The 20231-nt window shown below is 39.9% G+C and overlaps 1 protein-coding gene across 7 annotated transcripts in view; it reads left to right on the top strand.

Moving 5' to 3' along the window:
• Positions 1-20231, top strand: part of ZC3H12C (zinc finger CCCH-type containing 12C) — a 50966-nt gene that overhangs the window by 10694 nt on the left and 20041 nt on the right. For 6 of the 7 annotated variants that reach the window (XM_081909701.1, XM_081909695.1, XM_081909697.1 and 3 more), the window contains one exon: positions 19273-20036. In XM_081909701.1, the coding sequence (XP_081765827.1) occupies positions 19345-20036 (692 nt within the window). In that variant the 5' untranslated portion in view covers positions 19273-19344. Of the gene's footprint in view, positions 1-14018; positions 14258-19272; positions 20037-20231 lie in introns of those variants that run through there. The other variant, XM_081909700.1, reaches the window with a different exon arrangement.

Raw genomic sequence — 20231 nt, 5'->3', positions numbered from 1 at the left:
CCCGGAAGCTGTACGCCGGCTCCCTCAGCCAGTAAAGCGAGATGAGCGCCACAACCCCAGAGTCGGCCACGACTAGACCTAATGGTCAGGGTTCCTTTACCTTTACCTTTACGCAATCCACAAGACATGATACAAAAGAAAGAAGATGGCCATATTCAGCTACCCACTCACTAAATGACCACTGACACAAACCATAAGTAAAACCAGCTATGCTATGTAAACCAGGGGTTGAAACCAAAGTTTGAATTGGGTTTGCAAGCCATGGTTATGCAGAACCTCCTCCCTCCTTTTTTTTTTTTTGTAAATGGTGAATTTCATCTGGTTAAAAAAAGGCACATTAATATTGGGAAGAGGGTGGAAGGGGAAATTACTTTTGAGAGGGCAGGAGGGAGTGTGTGCACAAGGCAGGCGCTCAGTTTGCAGAACCACGCCTTGACAAAAACTAGTTTTAGATTAGCTGCGAACCTGAATAAAACCTAAAACAGACTGTTACTTGATAACGGGAAGCATGGGCTTGAATCCAGTGGCACACTACATAATCGCCCCATCAGTGCAAGGAGTTCCACTTGTGCAATGGGACTTTCCCCGTTCTCTCCCTGGGTGTACCATGCATCCTCCCCAAACCTGTTCTGAAGGGCTTGGGGGAAACCCCAGAACAGATTTAGAGGAAATGGACATCCTGAGCACTAGATTAGATACAAGCCATTATTAAACATTAGAGAGGGTGGCACAGCCCACTACAGACTGACTTCATATTTGATACTGATGCTGAACTCTTAACTTGGGATACTAAAAGAGAAGGTTGTTTAGTGAAGTGTCTTGCAATGAGGTGGCAGTGCTATTATCTTAGCTTTCAGAAATATGACAGAAAAGGAATGCGATAGTTAGAAGTTTTAGATCAGAATCGAAGGAACTACCTGCAATGCACATACAATATATTATTGCATAAACCATTAGCTATAGCTTATATACAGTTATATTTCATTTGCCTGTGAAAAAACACAGCCCATCAGCTTCTGGTGATAAGTACTCTTAAAATCTTGATAAGATCTACACGCCATGCTGTTCATTTAGCACTTACAGTGTTTATCTCAGTGCAGCTGAAGAGCACTCAAAAATGTGTAGGTTTCTCCCATGGGTACAGAAAAATGGGTAAGTTTTTTTTATAAAAACCCACTGAACTCCCCCTTCTTTTATAAGAAACAGCTTTTATTAACACTGGCCCACCGACCATCTGTTGATAGTCGGGATTGGTAGTGTAAAGAAACGCTTGAATGTCATCTCTCTGCAATGCAAGATGTTGTAAAAATTAATATATATTGATGTTAATTGAATTGCCATTTCTAGTTTCGAGGGAATGGTTTCCAAATGCATTTATCATTGTCAAGAAGCTGGCAAGTGTGAACTTTTTAAGAAGTACGGTTGAGTCGAAAACAGAAAAGAGAGGAATAGAAGGTGTACATAAATGCAAATATCTAATAAATATTCTGAATGTGATTTTGCATGCTCAGTTTTCTACAGAGAAACTTTATGATGTGCTGACAGTAAACAGATTATTCAACAAGACAAGAAAGTTTCCATGTAATCTTAAATATGTTGGGTAAATTGATCTTCAAATCAATTTTGGTTGAGAGAAATTTTCGACTATTAGAAGCAGCATAAATACAGTGCTAAAGCAGCAAAAATCAATTATCTAGGTCTTCAAGCAAAATTTGAATCAGAAAAAAATTCTAATTTCCTACATTAATTGAGAATATTTTAGCATGTTTGACCATATTTAACAACTAGAACAAAAAAGCATATTAATTTTATGTGCTGCATAAGTTTCTGAAATATCTTCTCATAGCTAAAATAGTGAAACTGAAATATTTTCTGTATGCAATCATTTCAGTTAGGAGTGCAGTCATGACCTCCCCATGTTAATGACTGAAGGGGTTAGGAAGGTGTGTTGGTGATTTACTGCTGTCGTTGAGACAAGGGTTGCCCATTGGGGTTGTGGTACCAGTCGCCTTGGATACACGGGGTTCAAACCTCTGAAGACTCCACAGCTACACCAAGCTGGATCTGGTATAGTGAAAATGACAAGAAAAAGTGCTTCTCCAAACTCCACTTAGGATTGCTCTGAAAGTGAACCTTGTATGGTTCAAGTGTTGTATTCAGACTTGTACATGGAAATTACTCATTTTGGAATGCTTGTAAAAAAAAATTAAAATACTGTATAGCATCTCAGTAGCATACACTACATTATTTAGATTTTAACAGCACAATCCAATGCATGTTAATTCGCAAGCCAGTCCCATCAAGCTGAATGTTTTAGTGTTGTTGCCTACAGTCATAAATATATGATTTTGCATTCCTATTCAGAAGAGAGGAAGAGAAAAGGACAGCTGGGAGTGAGGGGAGAGAAGCCCTGACAGAAGTTGTGAGGTTTGAACACAAGTTGGCAGGGCAATGTCTGTGCATGTTTAAGTGGCATACAAGAAATACTTTATTGAAGGGTTCTCACCCTAATTAATATACACTCTTCATATTCTATTTTGTGATGGAAAATAGCAGGATAAAGTTTGGGAATCTGAATAAATCAGCAGAGATTTTGCAGATGATCTATTATTTTCTTTAGTAGAAACTGATCATTATGCATAAAGTAAACTTTAACAAAGAGGCTTTTTGTATAATCTCCCATTTATAGTCATTTGAAGTATTAGAATGGCAGGGGGCATATGTATAATTCAGAAAAATGTGCGTCTTCCCCACCACTTTAAGTCTGGGTTTGGTGAAGGTATTTCTAGACATCAGAAAGCTTAAATCTGAATTTATTTCAAAGGATATTTTCTACTCAAAAGTAAAAGTACATGTTGATTATAAAGGGTCACCGAATATATTTTTCACATTTGCTTGCTGAGGAGGGCTTACTTGGAGGAATGCCTTGACAGTTGTCTGACAGTTTTGCCCTGATCTAAAGGACTGACTTCGTATCTCATTGGACCTCTGAGACAACTCTTGGTTGAGAAATGGTCACTGCTACATTTATAGAATGTAGAAACAGTATATTACAAGCAAACCGTAAACAGATCAAGACATTGGCAGGATTATTGTAAAAAAAAAACCTGCAGTTTCAAAAATGTATATAAGATATATATGAGAATAGATGATTAAAAGAATAAGGCAATTTGGAGTATGCAGGATAGGTCAAAAACAAATGTAAGGAAATGCAGAAATAGGGGAAGGGAGTCGAAATTGAAAATGTTAAAATTATGGTTAAATAATTGTTGTAACATATATAAATGAAAATTATACATAAAAAGAAAAAAGAAACAATATATACTATCACCAGTGTATGTTCAGAACAAGTCCAGCACAGCAGACGGTGTGTTGAATTTTCGTTTGCTAGACCTTCCTTCAAAACTCAGCTCTTGGTGTGGGCATGAACACTTACAAATATTATTGTGACATTATTACAAAATGTTATTGTTTTCCATGTTGAAATCTCTGTTTCCTGAACCAGCATCTATACTGCTGGATATTGTAACCCTTAACATTATTACCGCAGTTTGCGCTAAATATGATTTCTACAACCTGAATAATACTGGCATAGAAACCAAGAGAGGCATTTGTTTGCCTGTCCTCGTGAACATGTAAGCATTCAAAGTAAGATAAGGCTAAGGCTGCAAACTTATGCGCCCACTTTGAAGTATTTTCAAGTAAACAAGGCTAGGATTGGGGGATGTAAATGTCCAGAACTTTCAATGAAGAAAGTTTGGCACAGACAGCTCTGCAGCTACTGTCAGGCCCTGCCAGTAGCAAGCATTGGAGCCTGAAATGGAGAGTTCTGAGAACTGAACAGGGGTGGAACAGTAAGCTTTTGGATCCTCTCAAGCCTGGTGCAGGTGCAAATAATCCCCCGCTCCATTGCAACCAGTGGCAAGAGGAGAATAAAGGGGGGGGGAATCTCTGCATGATGGGGAGGAGGTAAGTCATTATCCTCATTTTGTCCTGGCTAGTGCAAACCAACAGGGCTTGGGATATGATGGAGAATCTGTTTATGAACCCCTATGGACCCACATGTGTGGGTGAACAACAGAAGAATCGTCTGGATGCTTGGATTCAAAATGCAGGGCAAGCACACGGAGAGCCCCAGTAGCAGGGTATTAACCTCATAAAAATAAGCAGCACAGGACAGTGTTAGGAATATAGGTTTGTTAAGCCTTTTTAACCTGTTCAGCTGCACACAGCAGCTGATCTCTTTCTACCTCTTGCAACAAGCAAACCACACACTGTTAAGTAAGTTTAAAATTCTTTACTTACGGATTCAAGATCTGTATCATACATTGTTCCGTGCAACAGCAAGGAAAATACAGGCAAAATAGCATTGGATAGAAAAGTCACTTCAAACATGCGGTCTGGGCTTGGGAATAAGCACAGACATGTCCTTCTCGTGGCTTACATGATGCAGAGAGAGAGAGGAAGAAGAAAGAAGCTTCACTTTCTTTCCAGAGGAGAGGGGGCATGATCTAACTGCATCTATCTAGCAATTACAACCATGTGGTTCTTAGCCCCTTCATGCACTGACTAGCAATTATGCATAGTTATGTTTGCAGTCTCCTACCCTGCTCACCTCAAATTTGCCTTCAGGGAGATACAGGACCTTCTGCAGCAAATGTGGCAGGAGGACACTAGGACAATAGAGAACGGGAGTCGTGGAAGCAGAATCCCGTTGGATACAGCCAACTGTTCTTTCTGCAACCAAAAGCAACTTAAGAATTTTAAAATATTTTTTTGCACTAGTGATTTTGTTACATAGGTCAAAGTCTCAGCCTTTATTACTGTTTGGCTCTTTGGGTTTTGCAAGCTTCCGTTAGATGGGCTTGAATAAGAAGCGTGCTTTTGACTTCCTCCAACTAGAGGATGGTCACAGAGGTGAACAGTAGTTTTGCCTCGGGGCCTGTTGATAAATGCTGAGGTCATAGAAAATCTAGCTCCCTGCACAATACTAAAAAAGGCAGTGGGGCCAGGGAGGGGAGGGGAGGGGAGGGGAGAGTATTAAGGTTTCTCCTAAGGCAATCTGCTCTGGCTATTGTGAGAAGCATAATATTGGATTAAATGTGAATGTCGCTTGTGCTGCGTTTGCAGTGCCACTTACTGAAATAATTGAAATCTACCCAGTGACACTTGCTGCTGTGCTTCTAGAGAGCAGGTTTGTGTCTTTCTCTGTGGTTTATAAATTGTAAATTGATTTGGCATGTCCCTCTTGTGTTAACTTTAAGATTCAGTCTTTGTCGAAACGAAAACAGGCACGCCTAATAATTTAATCTAGGCCAAAACTTGCTTGTTTAAATACCTGGCGAGGCTTTTGACTGTTCTGGGTGGAAATTTGAATTTGCTGGAAGTCCATTTGGCGACTGACTGCCCAATGTTCTCAACAGAGAATACGATTTGAATTCCTCACGCTATAAATTAAAAGCACACTGTTAAACATAAGGGTATTATCTAGAAACCATTTAACGCTGCCATATTTGTGTATAAATCAGATTAGCCCTGCTGAACTTGGTGAGACTTACTGATCCAATCCTAAAATTGATGCAGCAACAAAGAATCACTTAAACTGGGGGGCGTCAGCTGCTGCACCAGCAGTGTCACAAGCTGACGTCATAGTATCAGTGTTCTTCCTATGTTGCCAATCAACTGGTGCAGCCTATAAGTAGGAGCCCAATTTGTTTAGCCCTTGTTTTTGGCATCCACCTACCCCTCCCCTTGCAGTAATAATAAAAAGAACTGTGCCCCTCTGAGTTCTCTGCAGTTCAGGAGATGGGAGGGATGTTTTCTCTGCCTTTATGATAGGCTGTTGCAGGAGGGAGGCAGCAAAGCACTGCTTGTACCTTCTGCAAAAGCCCAGCCCACAGACAGAGAAACCACTCCTTTCCTTTCCGTGTTCAAGTGCAGAGAAACTGTCCACCTCTTGCCCAAGAAACTGTCCACCTCGTGCAGTAAATAGAGAATGTGGGAGTTGAGATATTTGCGCTAAGTGTGCAGGGAAGGGGCACTGGCTCAGGGTGCATGTGTGAGTGGTGGTCACTCTGGCAAACGACTTGTGGATACACATCCTTTTAGCAGTCTTCTAACTATTCTGTGATTTGGGAGCGGGGGATATTAAGGGGCAGATAGCTTTGTAGAATGTGGGTCGTGTGCGACTAAAGTTTCCACCTGGACTGTAAGCTCTTTTCTATACCTACAAAACAGTTTGCTGCCTATAACTGTATTATCAGTGTCAGGCATTTAGATGTTTTCCCATGTGTGTGCCTGTGTGAAAAAATAGTTCCTGATGGCTCCTTTGGTGGAAATGCATTTCTCAGATACGCCTGACAAGTGCCAGTATTTATACATGTCGGATCCCCCAACATACACACACAATCTGTATCATGATTAGAGAATGAAATAGCTAGTAACTATGATAGCTAAAAATGGAGGCCCACATGGAACCTCTAGGAACAAAAAACAGCCAGTGGTGATCACTGTCTTAATAGCCTCCTATGTTATCTGACTAGTAGCCATTCTCAGAGATGAATGCGAGATTGAGTGGACCTTAGACTGAGTTATCAAATTCTTAGGTGGTGTATTAAAATATTTATTATTCTTATACATGCATCCCAATGTAATTCAGGACAGAAGATGCAAGCTGATGTATATATTCTTCAGTTTCTTTGTTTTGTTTGATTGTCCCAGCAAAAACAAACAGAGGAGAATCTCTGGTTCCTTACAGAAGTGTGCATATCCACTCTGCAGGCCACTTTTTCCGATGACCTGGAGTAACCTCTTGCATTTCAGCATTGTGTTTTAAATATAGCAGTGGGATAATGGCTAGACTGCTCAGTTTGCTGGATCAGAAGGCTTTGGTGCAGAACTGGAGCTTTCTTTGTTCCATCTGCCCTGTGTACTTTCTGGTAATGCCATTATACCCCGTCCCCAATGTGACAAGAGACCCACATTGTTTCCTGCTTAGGTTTCTTTGTTGTCCTTGATGTTTCCAGTAGGAAATCTAGTATACTAGTTAAAACTCTTAACATGAACGCTTTTACAGCATGATTTAATAAAATTGCACTAACATTTGTGTGTGTGTGTGTGTGTGTGTGTGTGTGTGTTGGCCATTGTCCAGGATCTCTAGGAAGAATTTAGAAATGACTCAGAGAAAGCTATCAAGACACATCTAAATAATATAGTAGCAATATGGTTTGTTAACTTTATCATATGCGCAAGTGTGCTGATTGTAAATCACCCACCCACATACTGCTCAGTTAAGATGTTACAGTACCCAATTGGAGAACCATGGTGCGGAGATCATGAAGCATGTGCTTTCTCTCCTTCTTCCCCTTTCATGTGTAAGTTCATTGTTGTTTCCATGGCTTGTGTTAATCTTCGTTTCCTGCAACACCTGACTCAAAACGAAACAGCGGTACCGTATTTTTCGCTCTATAAGACGCACCAGACCACAAGATGCACCTAGCTTTTGGAGGAGGAAAACAAGAAAAAAAGTATTCTGAATCTCAGAAGCCAGAACAGCAAGAGGGGTCGCTGCACAGTGAAAGCTGCAATCCCTCTTGCTGTTCTGGCTTCTGGGATAGCTGCGCAGCCTGCATTTGCTCCATAAGACGCACACACATTTCCCCTTACTTTTTAGGAGGGAAAAAGTGAGTCTTATAGAGCAAAAAATACGGTATGTGTTAGCTTTAGAATTTCCTCCAAATCATGGTTTGAAGTGGGCTTGAAACCATACTTTTGATGGAGCCTCATTTAGCCCTTCCGTGTAGCTTGCACAGTTTAGATGTCATGGCAAAGTATAGCTATCGCGAACCATGGAGGAAGGGGGAAGGCAGGATGGATGGGCCTGCATGCATATCTGTAATCTCCAGCCTCTAGTTGCAAGATTTTATATTGTTATGCCCAAAATGAGCCACTGGCTGAAACGTTCCGAATTTGATCCAGCATGGTATTACATACCCAAAGGCAATAAAAAAATTGAACTATGAACTGCTTCTGTCCTTCTGATTTCCTCAATTTGCAATTCCTGGGCCCTTGAAGAGCTGGGACTGAAATCCCGTTTGGAAGGTTGGGCTCATCTTGTCATGGGCTTAGACCATCCAACCACTTAGTTAATTGACAAAGGGAGTGGAACAAGCAACTGGAGGCATGACCTGAGAGATCTTAAAAGCCTCATCATCAAGGCCAGCGGTCTCCAGAGCAGGATCAAGCATGTCCATTGCTGAATGGGAAATGCAGTTTCCAGTGCAGCCTTGTGTTCAGTGAATTGGAGAGGGACCATAGCTTCGTGGTGGGGTGCATACTTCGCAGACATACGGTCCCAGGTTCAGTCCTCACCATCTTTAGTTAAAAAGGTACCTAATTGATTAGCCTGTGGTACAAAAGACACTAATGAGAGTCACTGTATGGTAACAGTGGGTTAGGTCACTGGTCTTCAGCCTTGATCCAAGATGGGTCTCCAAATTCATGTTTGGGTTAAGAGTGGGTTCTGGGTCTGAAAAGTTAGAAGTCTATTTTAAACATTTCACAGACCTGATAGTAATGCAACCAATCATAGACAAATTCTTTTACTTCTTCATAGGGTTTCATTTTCCATTTCCCCCCTTCTTTAACTGTCAATTCTCCATATGTTATCCACCTCCCCCTCATATTGATCTTTTTTACGCTCATCACTTCTAAGGGTGAAATCCAGTGGGGGAGACTGTAAAATGTATGGATATGGAGAAAAAGAATCAAAATTTCAACTAGAGATATTGAATAATGAGTATAAAAATTTGTATAAAATGTTGCTGGAGTGGTATACAAAAGATGAAGAGGTTAAATTGGTAATGATACATTGGGCCAGAGATTTTGGTTATAATATACAATATGATGGTCAAAATTATGGAATGAAAGACTAAAATTTACGGCATGTACTGCGTTAAAGGAAAATGTGATGAAAATGGTATATAACGCCAGTAAAACTAGCTAAAATGTACAAAACATGTAATAAGTGTTGGAAATGTAAAGAAAAAGAAGGGACATTCTATCATATGTGGTGGAAGTGTAAAAAGGTGAGAGGCTTCTGGGAAATGATATATAATGAATTGAAAAAGATGTTGAAATACACATTTATTAAGAAACCGGAGGCCTTCTTATTGGGATTGGTAGGAAATGAGATAAGTGAGAAAGATTGTAAACTTTTTCAATACGCAGTTACAGCAGCGAGAATACTTCTGGCCCAAAAATGGAAACAGGAAGAATTACCGACGGTGGAAGAATGGAGACTGAAATTGACTGATTATGCAGAATTGGACAAACTAACAGGGAAGATTCGGTATCAACGAGACCAAAAGTTCATCGAGGACTGGGGAAGATTTACAGATTATCTGAAAGGCATATGTGATGAACAGATAACGTTTGTTGGTTTTCAAGAGACTCTGTGAAAAACAGAGGAATATTGTTAAAAAGAAAATAAGAGGAGGGAAGGAGATATCTAAAGGCAATACTAAGTTAAGAAATGCGTTAATAATATTGATGCAAACGAAAGATTGGCAGAGGAGCTGAGGGAAGTCAAAAAAAGAGATGAATGTGTGATAAAATGTGAATTGATTGTATTAAAATGGTTTATTTTTTTGTTTTTTCTTTTGTGGAAAATGAATAAAAATATTATTTTTAAAAAAAGTTAGAAGTCTACTGTTTTGGCAGACAATTGGTCTGCAAAGCTACTGTTACTAGCCAGTCATTTCTGCCTCTCATAAAGTAAATTTGCTTGGGGTAGGATGGGCAAGGAGGCAGAGGGTGAAATCTCCTGGTCCTTTGTCTCTGGGCTTTTAACGAGCTCTTAAACAGACCCTGCTGTTTATTTGTTTGTTTGTTTGTTTGAGAAGTAATGCTAATTAGAAGGTAAATCAAGGGGAGCTCATCACTAGAATAATCTTGTGAACAATGGATATTCAGGGATAGATTGTTTTAGAATGAAGCATTTGGGATCCTGTAACTGAAGTGCTTTTAGAACCACCACCACTCCAGTAGTTATTAGAGTTGCATGACAAACATTTCCAGTAACTTAAATCAAGCATAAATAAATAAAGCTATATTTTATTTTTGTAAAAGGTACATAATCTCTGCAAAATGCTATTTACAAGAGTCCTGTGGCACCTTAAAGATGCATATATTTATTGTCACATTAAGATGCAGTGGTCTAGAGCTCAATCTGTAAGATGCAATGAATCAGATATGCACACGTGTGGAATAATAGTAAAAGGAATGATTTCTGTACGTGATTAACTTTGTATTCAATGTATACAATACTGTTAGCCTAGTCTTCGGAACAAGGATGAATGTGTGTAAATATATTTCATTGAGTCTTTAAGTATACTCCCAGAGGTAGTGTATATATATATATATATATATATATATATATATATATATATATATATAAATGCAATCTAATTTTATTTTATTTTCTAAAGTATACTCCCAGATGTCTTTGCAGTTGACAAGATTTATTCATTATATTTATGACAAGCCTTTCCTTCAAGGAGCTCAAGGTAGTTCTCCCCCCTCCCCATTTTGTCTTCACAACAACCCTATGAGGTAGGTTAGACTGGAAGATGGTGACGGACCCAAGGTCACCAGTGTGATTCAGGACTGAGCAAGGATTTGAACCCACTCTCGCAGGTCCTAGTTTGAAATTCTAATCACTATGCTTGTCTGTCAGCCTTTCCATCACTCCAAAGTAAGCAGTTCATGTTATTTTAAGTACTTCTTCCCTCGCTCCCCTTGAATATAATTTTCAAAAATTTAAACACCACAATATGCACAATAACAATGGCCCAGATTCAACTGACCCAGCGCACCAGCAGAGGGCAGTGTAAGAGCTTCTGCTAGCACGGTAGGGCTCCCCCCCCCACCCCCGCCAAGCACCCACAGCTCCCTCAAATTCATAGAATTGGAAGGGACCCTGGAAGTCATCTAGTCCAACCCTCTGCAATACAGAGATCTCAACTAGGTCATGCATGACAGATGGCCATCCAACCTCTGCTTAAAAACTCCCAAGAAAGGAGAGTCCACAACCTCCCGAAGGAGACTGTTCCACTGTTGAACAGCTCTTACTGTCAGAAAATTCTTCCTGATGTTTAGTCGGAATCTGCTTTCTTGTAACTTGAATCCATTGGTCCAAGTCCAAGAGAAAACAAGTTTGCTTCATCCTCCATGTGACAGACCTTCAGTTTTTGAAGATGACGATCACCTCAGTCTCCTCTTTTCCAGGCTAAACATACCCAGCACTCCTTCATCTGTTCCTCGTAAGGCTTGGTTTCCAGACCCTTGATCATCTTGGTTGCCCTCCTCTCGACACGTTCCAGCTTGTCAACATCCTTCTTAAATTGTGGTGCCCAGAACTGGACACAGTATTCCAGTTGTGGTCTGACCAAGGCAGAATAGAGTGGGACTATTCCTTCCCTTTATCTGGACACAATGCAGATAGAATGCAGCCTAGAATAGTATTAGCTTCTTTTACTGCTGCATCACACTGTTGAATCATGTTAAGCTTGTTGTCTACTAAGGCCCCTAGATCCTTTTCACATGTACTATTGGCAATCCAGGTGGCCCCCATCTTATATTTGCGCATCTGGTTACTTCTTCCTTAGTGTAGAACCTTACATTTGTACCTACTGAAATACATTTTGTTAGTTTTGGCCCAATCTCTTAAGGATATCTTGAATCCTGATTCTGTCTTTTGTGGCACTGGCTACCCCTCCCTGTTTGGTGTCATCTGCAGATTTGATGAACATCCCCTCAATTCCTCCATCCAAGTCTTTTGTAAAGATGTGGAACAACAATGAGCCCAGGAAAGAACCTTGTGATACCCTTAAGAAGCAGAATTGCTTGCAGTAATGGAACCAGCAAAAGACCGTGATATTGAATTCCTCCCAATAACTGAATATGCTGCATTTTCTCAGGTGCAAAACACATTTCCTTTAGTTTCTAAGAGCCCTGTTGAACTGTTCTGTTGTTCACACGCTGCACACATGGAGAGGTGCGCAGCCCTATGAAAAGCAACTAGTAACAGCTACACCAGAACAGTGATTCTGCTAGGACTATAAAGGTTTTTGCAGCTAGGTAAAACAGACTGGGATCCCTCATTTCACCTACAGATGTTTTTAATACGCTTAACATTATCCAATACCAGTAACTGAGGTAGTCTAAATACCACAGCAGGGACTGATTAGCTTTTTCAGATCACTGCCTTTATTTGCTGTTTGCAAAGAAGCTTAATCCAGTGCTGGCGACCAGGCTTCCTGCTGTGGTTTGAGGTAGTATTCTCTTATTCTTTGTATCCATAGTGGCAGAAATTAGAGAGGGGGACTCCTGCTCCTGATTGAAAACCTCAAAATAGCCAATGACAGTCTCAGGATCTGGGCGGTTTTCTTTTCCTGGATCATTTAAAATATATTGGTTGGTTGGTTAGTTAGTTGTGAATTTGTTCACTGCCACCACTACTACCAGAGAGAGTACATACAGCAGTGCCTATAGAAATGGATTCTGAAGTTTGAGATCTATAACTGTGAAGAAATGGAAGAGTTGCACATATTACATTGCATTGCATTGTATATGCAACAATTCATATTTTTATTTTGAATTTTTTATGATTCAACATTTAGCTGATTTTAATGAACCAGACCTCACAGTAAAAAAAAATATCATTTTATCTCTTTCAGTTAAGCACCAATCATTATTTTTCCGTTGATCTCCTGTGCCTGCAGGGATAAGCAAAAGGTTATTTACAATTTTCAGAATTTATCTCTCTGTAGCATAGTGTGTTCTTCAATCCCATGCAGGAGGGTAAAAACTACAAGGTTCTTTTGAACGAAACTCCCCTTGAAGGAGTTGCTGCACTTGTCATTGCCCTTGTCATTCACACGTTCTGAATGTCAAAAACGAGTAGACAGTCACATCAAAACAGCATGTTGAATTTTGACTGTTATTTCTCTTACAGGCATAGAGGATTTTAACCAATGGTGCCCTTCCATTTACAAAAGGTACTTCTGTCATCAAAGGCGGGGGTAATTTTTGCAAATTCCCACTTCTCCTCACAGCCCCCTGTGCAACCCCTCCATCTTTTCCAGAAGGTTTGGGGGCCCATGGGAGGTGGTGTGAGGGGAAGAGGGAATAAGCAAAAAATTGCCTCTTTCCTCCTTCCACTGTCTGAAACCTCCACTGGATCAAATTGGAGGGGACACTGTTGGATAAAACCTTATGAAGCCCACTAAGCAAACTCACTGTAGTATTATCTGCCCCTCCTCGAATGTTTCTTTATTTCCACATGCTGTTAGAAATTTCCCAGCATAGAGACTGCAAAAAGGGGCGCTCGGTTTTCACGTTTTTCAGCTCCTGGGTCCATTGCTACTCAGATGCACCTAACCTCATGCGCGTTGCAGTTATGTAGGTTTTTCAAGAAACCACACAAACAAATGCTTCAGGAAATCGAACACTTTGGTGAGTAATTCCGCGCATAAATACTCTGAGTGCTTTTCCCACTGCCTGTTTGATTTTACTTTTTCTTTTTCTTTTTTACGCCGGAGAAGAGTGCAGGTATAATTGTGCCGCTGCTCTGGGTACTGTTGCGCTCCCCCCCCCCCCGCCCCCAATAATAGAAGCGAAATGTCCTTTATGATCGGCGTGGGCTGTGTTTTTTTGTTTTGAGCTCTTCTAGTCGAACCTTGCAACTTTTACTATATAAAAAATAATTCCCTTTCTTTGTTTCGTGAATTAGAAACAATGAGGAAAAGCTGAAGTCTGCCCAGGCCAGGTGTTTCTTGTTGGCAGCCTGCTCCCTAATGACTCTGGCTCTCATACAGCAGCTGCCTGCTAGTCTCTTTTGTATGGCCTATTGTTGCTGCACACCCCTCGTTAATACACATGCTGCCCGGGGCAGACCCTGAGAATGACATCAACTTGCTTCTCTTAGAAACCTACAAACCTGACGCAGGGTGGGGAGGCTTTTCCTTGCATCTGCCTGGCCAACTAATTGTCAGCCTTTCCCGGCCTCCGATTGGCTGCTGTTCTGCTCGGTAATAGGTTAAGCAAAGACATTGCTGTTCCATCTGGTCAACCATTCATTGTTCTGCTTGCCTGCCTGGAAGTTTGCAGCTGAAATCGTGTTAAGGAGTTGCTTCTGGACCTGCTGCAAAAAAAATAATAATTGCCCGCCTCAATATCTCTGTACTTTCCAGTTAACGTAAGTATTTGGACTCGCCTTTGCCAGGGATTAAACGCTTTTACTCCTTTTGACCCATCAGTATGTTCCTAAATAAAAGAAGCACAATATGTGTAAGGGGTTTTTTTTGGGGGGGGGGAGTTGTAAAAGCTGCAATCCCCCCCTTCAAAAAAAATGGCATTTTAAAAATGTGTTATTTTAAATCTCATTCATTCAGGTGAAGAAATGTAAGAGAAATAAGAGTGACACATTACCAGAAGCTTGTACATAGCTAATGTTCAATAAAAAAAATTTCATTAGAAGTGAATTTGATTATTTTTTTGGTAGCATTTTGCTGACTTGATAAACGTTATCCTTGGTAAAAATGAGCAGCTGGAAGAACACCAGTTACCTGTGTTGAAAGGATGGTTATGTGATAAATTAAATTAACCTTCATGTGACAACATAAATTATTTTATGGTCAAAGAATTTAGTCCAGCTTCCTGAAGGTGCAGGGAGGATGTAGAGTATGTGTGAGTGTCTCATATATATTGTGTGTGTGTTGAATTTTTTTCTTGTGGTTTTGATTTGCTGTTCAGCCTGTTTTATATTTTGGGCTCAGATACTAGGCTGAAGAACACTTTTAACACTTTAATCTTTGAGCCAATGCCAAAGGGGGGGGGGCGAGGAGAGATATCTTCCTAGGAGGGGACACCTGAAAGGGTTAAAAAGAGGTTTGCATTTCTACCAAATGCCCTATTGTGTGAACATATGCATAAGTCTATTGAAAGTTTTCAGAAGATGGGCAGGCCACCAGTTGCTGGTCTCCTGCAGTTCCAGTAGACATCTGTTGCCCTAGAGCATTAACCAATCTGTTCAACGGGACATCCTTCCTTTGTTAGAGTGAGGGCTGTTGTCTGCATCACTCTCTGAAATACAATGGTAATTAAATACATAAAGTCCTGCAGCAGATATTTATTACATATTTATTTTTTTGATTTGCATTGTTACTATGTCTTGGCTATTTTAATAATGCATAACCTGAGCGATCCCTCCCTTTCCCCAGCAAAACATATCATTTAAAGTATACTAATATTCTTAGCGTTGTTGATTAGTGGGAACATTTACTGCTGAAAAGCAATAGACAAGCCAGGCAATTATGGCACATATTTCCATGTGTAACAACTTCCATCAAGTAACAACTTGATGTTGTTACTTTCCAACATACTGATTAGCACCTGCCTTTCTTGACTCAAGAGGCAAAAATGTAAATAAAACCCGGTAACTGGGCTTAAATTTTAAGTAATCATTTTAGTGCACATCCCTGTGAATTCAAGTCAGGATTTCAGTTTATCCCAATAAGGCCACTTTCAAGATGTGACTGGACAAGTGCTCCTCTGCTTTTCAGTATATGGGCAATTGACCCCACTGCATTCATTTGTGACTTAAGGTTTCATTGGAGGTAATATACATATATATCATATAATGCATCAGAAATTGTTTCCAAAGACTAACATCTTAGGGAGGTGCAGCTGCAAATTTCTTGTGTAAAGTTACAGCTGCAGATTTCTTGGAAGAGATAAAATACACAGCTGTGGAATAGAGATGTACCAGTGGGATTGCTGTTTGGGAAATAGAAGCCATGGCATCATTAAGTTTTATTTGCAGTGGACTCTCAATAGATAACTACCTTAAGGCTATATAATGCTTAGCACTTCCTAGTAAATCCCTTTGAAATCAGTGGAGCATACTTCTGAGTAAACATGTGCAGGCTTCTGCTGCACAAAAGGGGTTGTTCTTAATGTCAGAATAAAATGCTATGCTTTTCTATTTATGTTGGTTTGTTAGCTGTTGATCAGTACTTATCTCCTCAAAAAGATGTTCCGAAGTGTCTGAATACAAGCACGTTGTCCATTATATTTCCTTAGTTCTGTTGTCAAATGTGTTACTAGTATGATTTGGAGGTTTATTAAGCATACAGTTGCACGTTAATTATAAAAAGCCCTCTTTGTAATGCCTGGATGGAGATATATGACTTGTATGCAATGGCTGAATTTGTAAGTGCCATGCTCTTTCCTCATTTAGTAGCCATTTCACATTCTCTTAGAAAGTTTCCAAATGCTGAAAATTCCAGCGAAAGTTTATTTCTAAAATAGGCTTCCTTTTCTGGTCCGCATCTCTTAACTGACTTTACTCTGGATCAGATGATAAATGCTTACACCTTAAACTGGTTACAATGGAAACCAATGGTAGTTGCTTCCAGGTGATGTTATTTTCAGTGCCCAGGAAGCATTTTGCAGCGCATGGGTTTGGAGAGTGAGCCATTATCTCAGTGTATTACTATTGCGATACATGAGCCAACCTAAACTTTTTTCCAGCCAATCTTAAAAGTGTTGCCCATTAAATATACTTCCTCCAGTCTGAGCAGATTGCAGGGTTTATGGAACAATGATGTCGGAGCTTCCAGATTGGTTTGGCAGCTGCATTGTTCTCCGAGGGTATACCAGACGCACTTAAGTCCCCGTCTTTTTTTTGTAGGCTTTGTTCATACCAAATTATTCTTGCACTCTGCTAGCATTCATGATGGCTTGTTAAAGGAGTGCATCCTAGCAACGAAAGGCTGGTTGCTAAGCAACATAGCTTTCCATAGGTTTTCCTTGTTTAAGATACTTTTTGGTGGTAGTTTTATGAAGGCCGCCAAAGTGTGGGTTTTGAACTGTATTCTTTCATTAGGATACTGTTGTGATTTGTTAGTGGCGATGGGGCTACGAGTGAATTGCAGCAGTTAGTAAATCACAACGTTGTTCAGCTCGGCTTCCTGAATTCACCATGTATTTGTACTGCAGCACTGTCTGAATGAACCTGGGGATCGTTATTTTTATAAAGTCAAGCCTGTTAGGGCTTATTAACATTGATATCCTCTTAACAGGTATTACTGCGGTTGTGCATCCATTAAACAAAATTAAGAATTCCAAGAAAATGAGGGGGGGGGGAACCAGTTATTTTTGTAAGATTAAAACAGATTGGACAGTAAAAATGCTTTTGTCTTTTTAAATGAGAAACTGTATATTTAGGATGGAAAACTTTGCTTTATTAACCACCATGATGCAACTTTTAGAACTAAATTTTAAAAGCTGGTGAGAAGCACCTATGAAGGACTTTGAGAGGAGAGGGGACAAAGAAATATTGGGGGTAAAAATGAATTCTGAAATGAGAACAAATTGTGCATCTTGTTAAGTTTAACCAAATCAGTATTTTAATTATAACTGTTTGGATTCCTCCCCCTAAAAAAAATAATCTTCTAAATTACATAGATTGTGAGTCCTTTGGGGACAGAAATGTATGGTGGTTTAAAAATTACTGCTAGATGGACTATACCTTTTATAATATGTCATCCTTTGGAACTCATTTTTAGGCAGCAATTTCCTAACTTTGTGTTATGATAATAAAAATATATTTCTTCTCTATTATTGGCCACAATCCACAGGCTGTTGTATGTGAAGATTTCCTGTGCCAAACAGATGGTAGGTACTATCAAGCATGGAAGTGTTAGTCACCTGTTGAGTAGAGAGGGAGTTTCTGGAATAAGTGCTGTTGCCCTTGCTCTCTCACTCACACTAACTTCCTTTGCACTTATTGCCATTTCTGGATTGGGACAGGTGTCTTTAAAGCATTTCTTCTTTTATCTAAATGTTCAGCCACATAAATGGCATTATACTTTTAAACAGGGTCCATTTTAAAGCAATCAGTGTGCATAAGATGCTTGTGTATTCAAACATCCCAACCGTTGTATCAGGTGGGACGGGCACACGGTGTCTTGATGTCTGCAGTCCTGTTCCATCTTGTGTACAGAGTTGAAGCCTTTTGTTGACCACTTGCTAAAATAAATGAAGATTTCACAGCAGCTCTTGGAATTGCAGCCGCCTTAACCACTGGTTTAGCTTTATTCCCAAATATTCCCTGCTTGAAGTGCTGTAGGTTTAGACTTCCTGGTGTGTTTAAATCATCAAATGTTGACTTACTGCGGAAGGCAGTATTTTTCTGACAGTGGTAATTGTTCTGCTTTTGTATTAGAATTCTTACTTAAAAACAAACAAATGTTTTTTATAAAAAATACAGGTAAAATGTCTTGTTTCCTTGCTTTGTGGCGCCAGACATCTGGATTTTGTGAACACTTGGCATACTTGATATTCCACCTGTAGTTTTTGCCTGCTCTACTCTTGTGCTTCTTGTTTTCTCCTGCACCATAGTCTAGATCTTGTCAGTTAATATAGCATGAAGGCTCGAAATAACTTCAACACTTCATAAAAACTAAGAGCAGACAATTGATGAACATCCTGGGTTTTGCTCCTAAGAATCTTGGCCGGACACCGGAAATTGGTATAATTCACATCCATATCAGAAGGTTTATAGAAAATGCTAAATAGAAAAAATGGGTGAGGTAGACTCCCAGCTTATTTACAGATGAGAGTGATATAGTGTGTCAGAGTTCCTAACCTAAATGGTGGTAAACATTGAATGTCACATATTTGCAGTCCTGTAATGGCAGTTAAAACTGTGTGACAGGAATTGATATGACTTGATAATAACTCAGACAAGCACTGAAAATTCATATTTGCCAATAAATATGTATTTGGACATTTATGCTGCACTATAATAATCTAAATGTTTAGTAAATTCTGTCTCACTGGTAATATGTCGTAAGGATTTTGAGTCCTCTTGATTTAAAGTACATTATGATTGAGCTGTCACATTGTTGAAACAAAAGAGCTTTATTGACTTGAGGCCTTGACATCTGCTTGAAAACCTTTACAAAGGTCAAAGGCCAGCACTAGTTTGGCCAAACTCATTTTGGAACCTTGACAATTTAATATTTGCCTGTGATACAAGTATGTATCGGACCTTTCGCAGAGCTGAGTTCCAAATAGATCTCACCGGGAGGTGATTAAAAGAGAATGGTTTCGAATCTCCCTTTAGGAAGGCAAAAATCTAAATCTTAAGACAAGTTCCAAATGGCAAGAAAATCCCTAGTTCTAACGTTATTATTTCTTCTTTAGGAATACAGGATACTTTATATCCCGGAATACAGGAAAACCAACAAAGTGGAGTCAAGTACATGCAGCAGCTTCATGGGCTTGAAGGATCACTTGAGGCATGACCTGGGCCACCTCTATGAGGACAGCACTGAGACTCAAATAAGTGCCATTGCACCTTGGTCAATGGTAGAGAAACCAACCATGGATAAAGTTAACTCTAGGAAGGAGGATGCTAACAAGGAGACTTCTGAAGAAACTGGAAGCTCCAGTTGTGATTCTGAGGAGAGCACAAATTCCGATAATGAATTGGAACGACCAGCTATAATTGGACCAGAATCATGCTTCTTACCTAAGACTCACAGACCATTGTGCAGGTCTCCTTGCATAGAACCGCATATATTAAAGCGCAATGAAATCTTGCAAGACCTTAAGCTGGAGGAAGCTCAGATAGGGTCTAAAGAACTGAAGAAACCTCCTGACGTGGTGAAAGAGTATCAAACCAAACTGGAGTTTGCACTTAAGTTAGGTTATTCTGAGGAACAGGTTCAACTTGTCCTGAATAAGCTTGGTACTGATGCTTTAATCAATGATATATTGGGAGAACTTGTCAAACTTGGAAATAAAACTGAGACGGATCAGAGTGTAAGTAGCATTAACGCTAGCATAATGCGAGAAGCATCTTCTGTTGAGTCTCAGAGATCTGACTCCCCGCTTCCGGAAGATGTGCCAGTGGATGGTGATAACCTCAGACCTATAGTTATTGATGGCAGCAATGTGGCAATGAGGTATGTTACAGTGGAATGATATGCTATAGTAGAATGATAGCTGTTGTGTTTTGGGGTTTGAGTTGTAACAGGTGAGCATATTACTGCCCTTCTGTTACTCGTGACGTTACATGATCAGGGATAATCAATGTGGTGCTTTCCAAATGTTGTTGGATTACAGTTGCCCTCATCCCAAACGATCAGCCATGCTAACCA

This window comes from Podarcis melisellensis (genome assembly GCF_964234715.1).
Source record: "Podarcis melisellensis genome assembly, chromosome: 4".
Classification (NCBI taxonomy): Eukaryota; Metazoa; Chordata; class Lepidosauria; order Squamata; family Lacertidae; genus Podarcis; species Podarcis melisellensis.
This window is presented reverse-complemented; position numbering and strand designations above follow the sequence as displayed.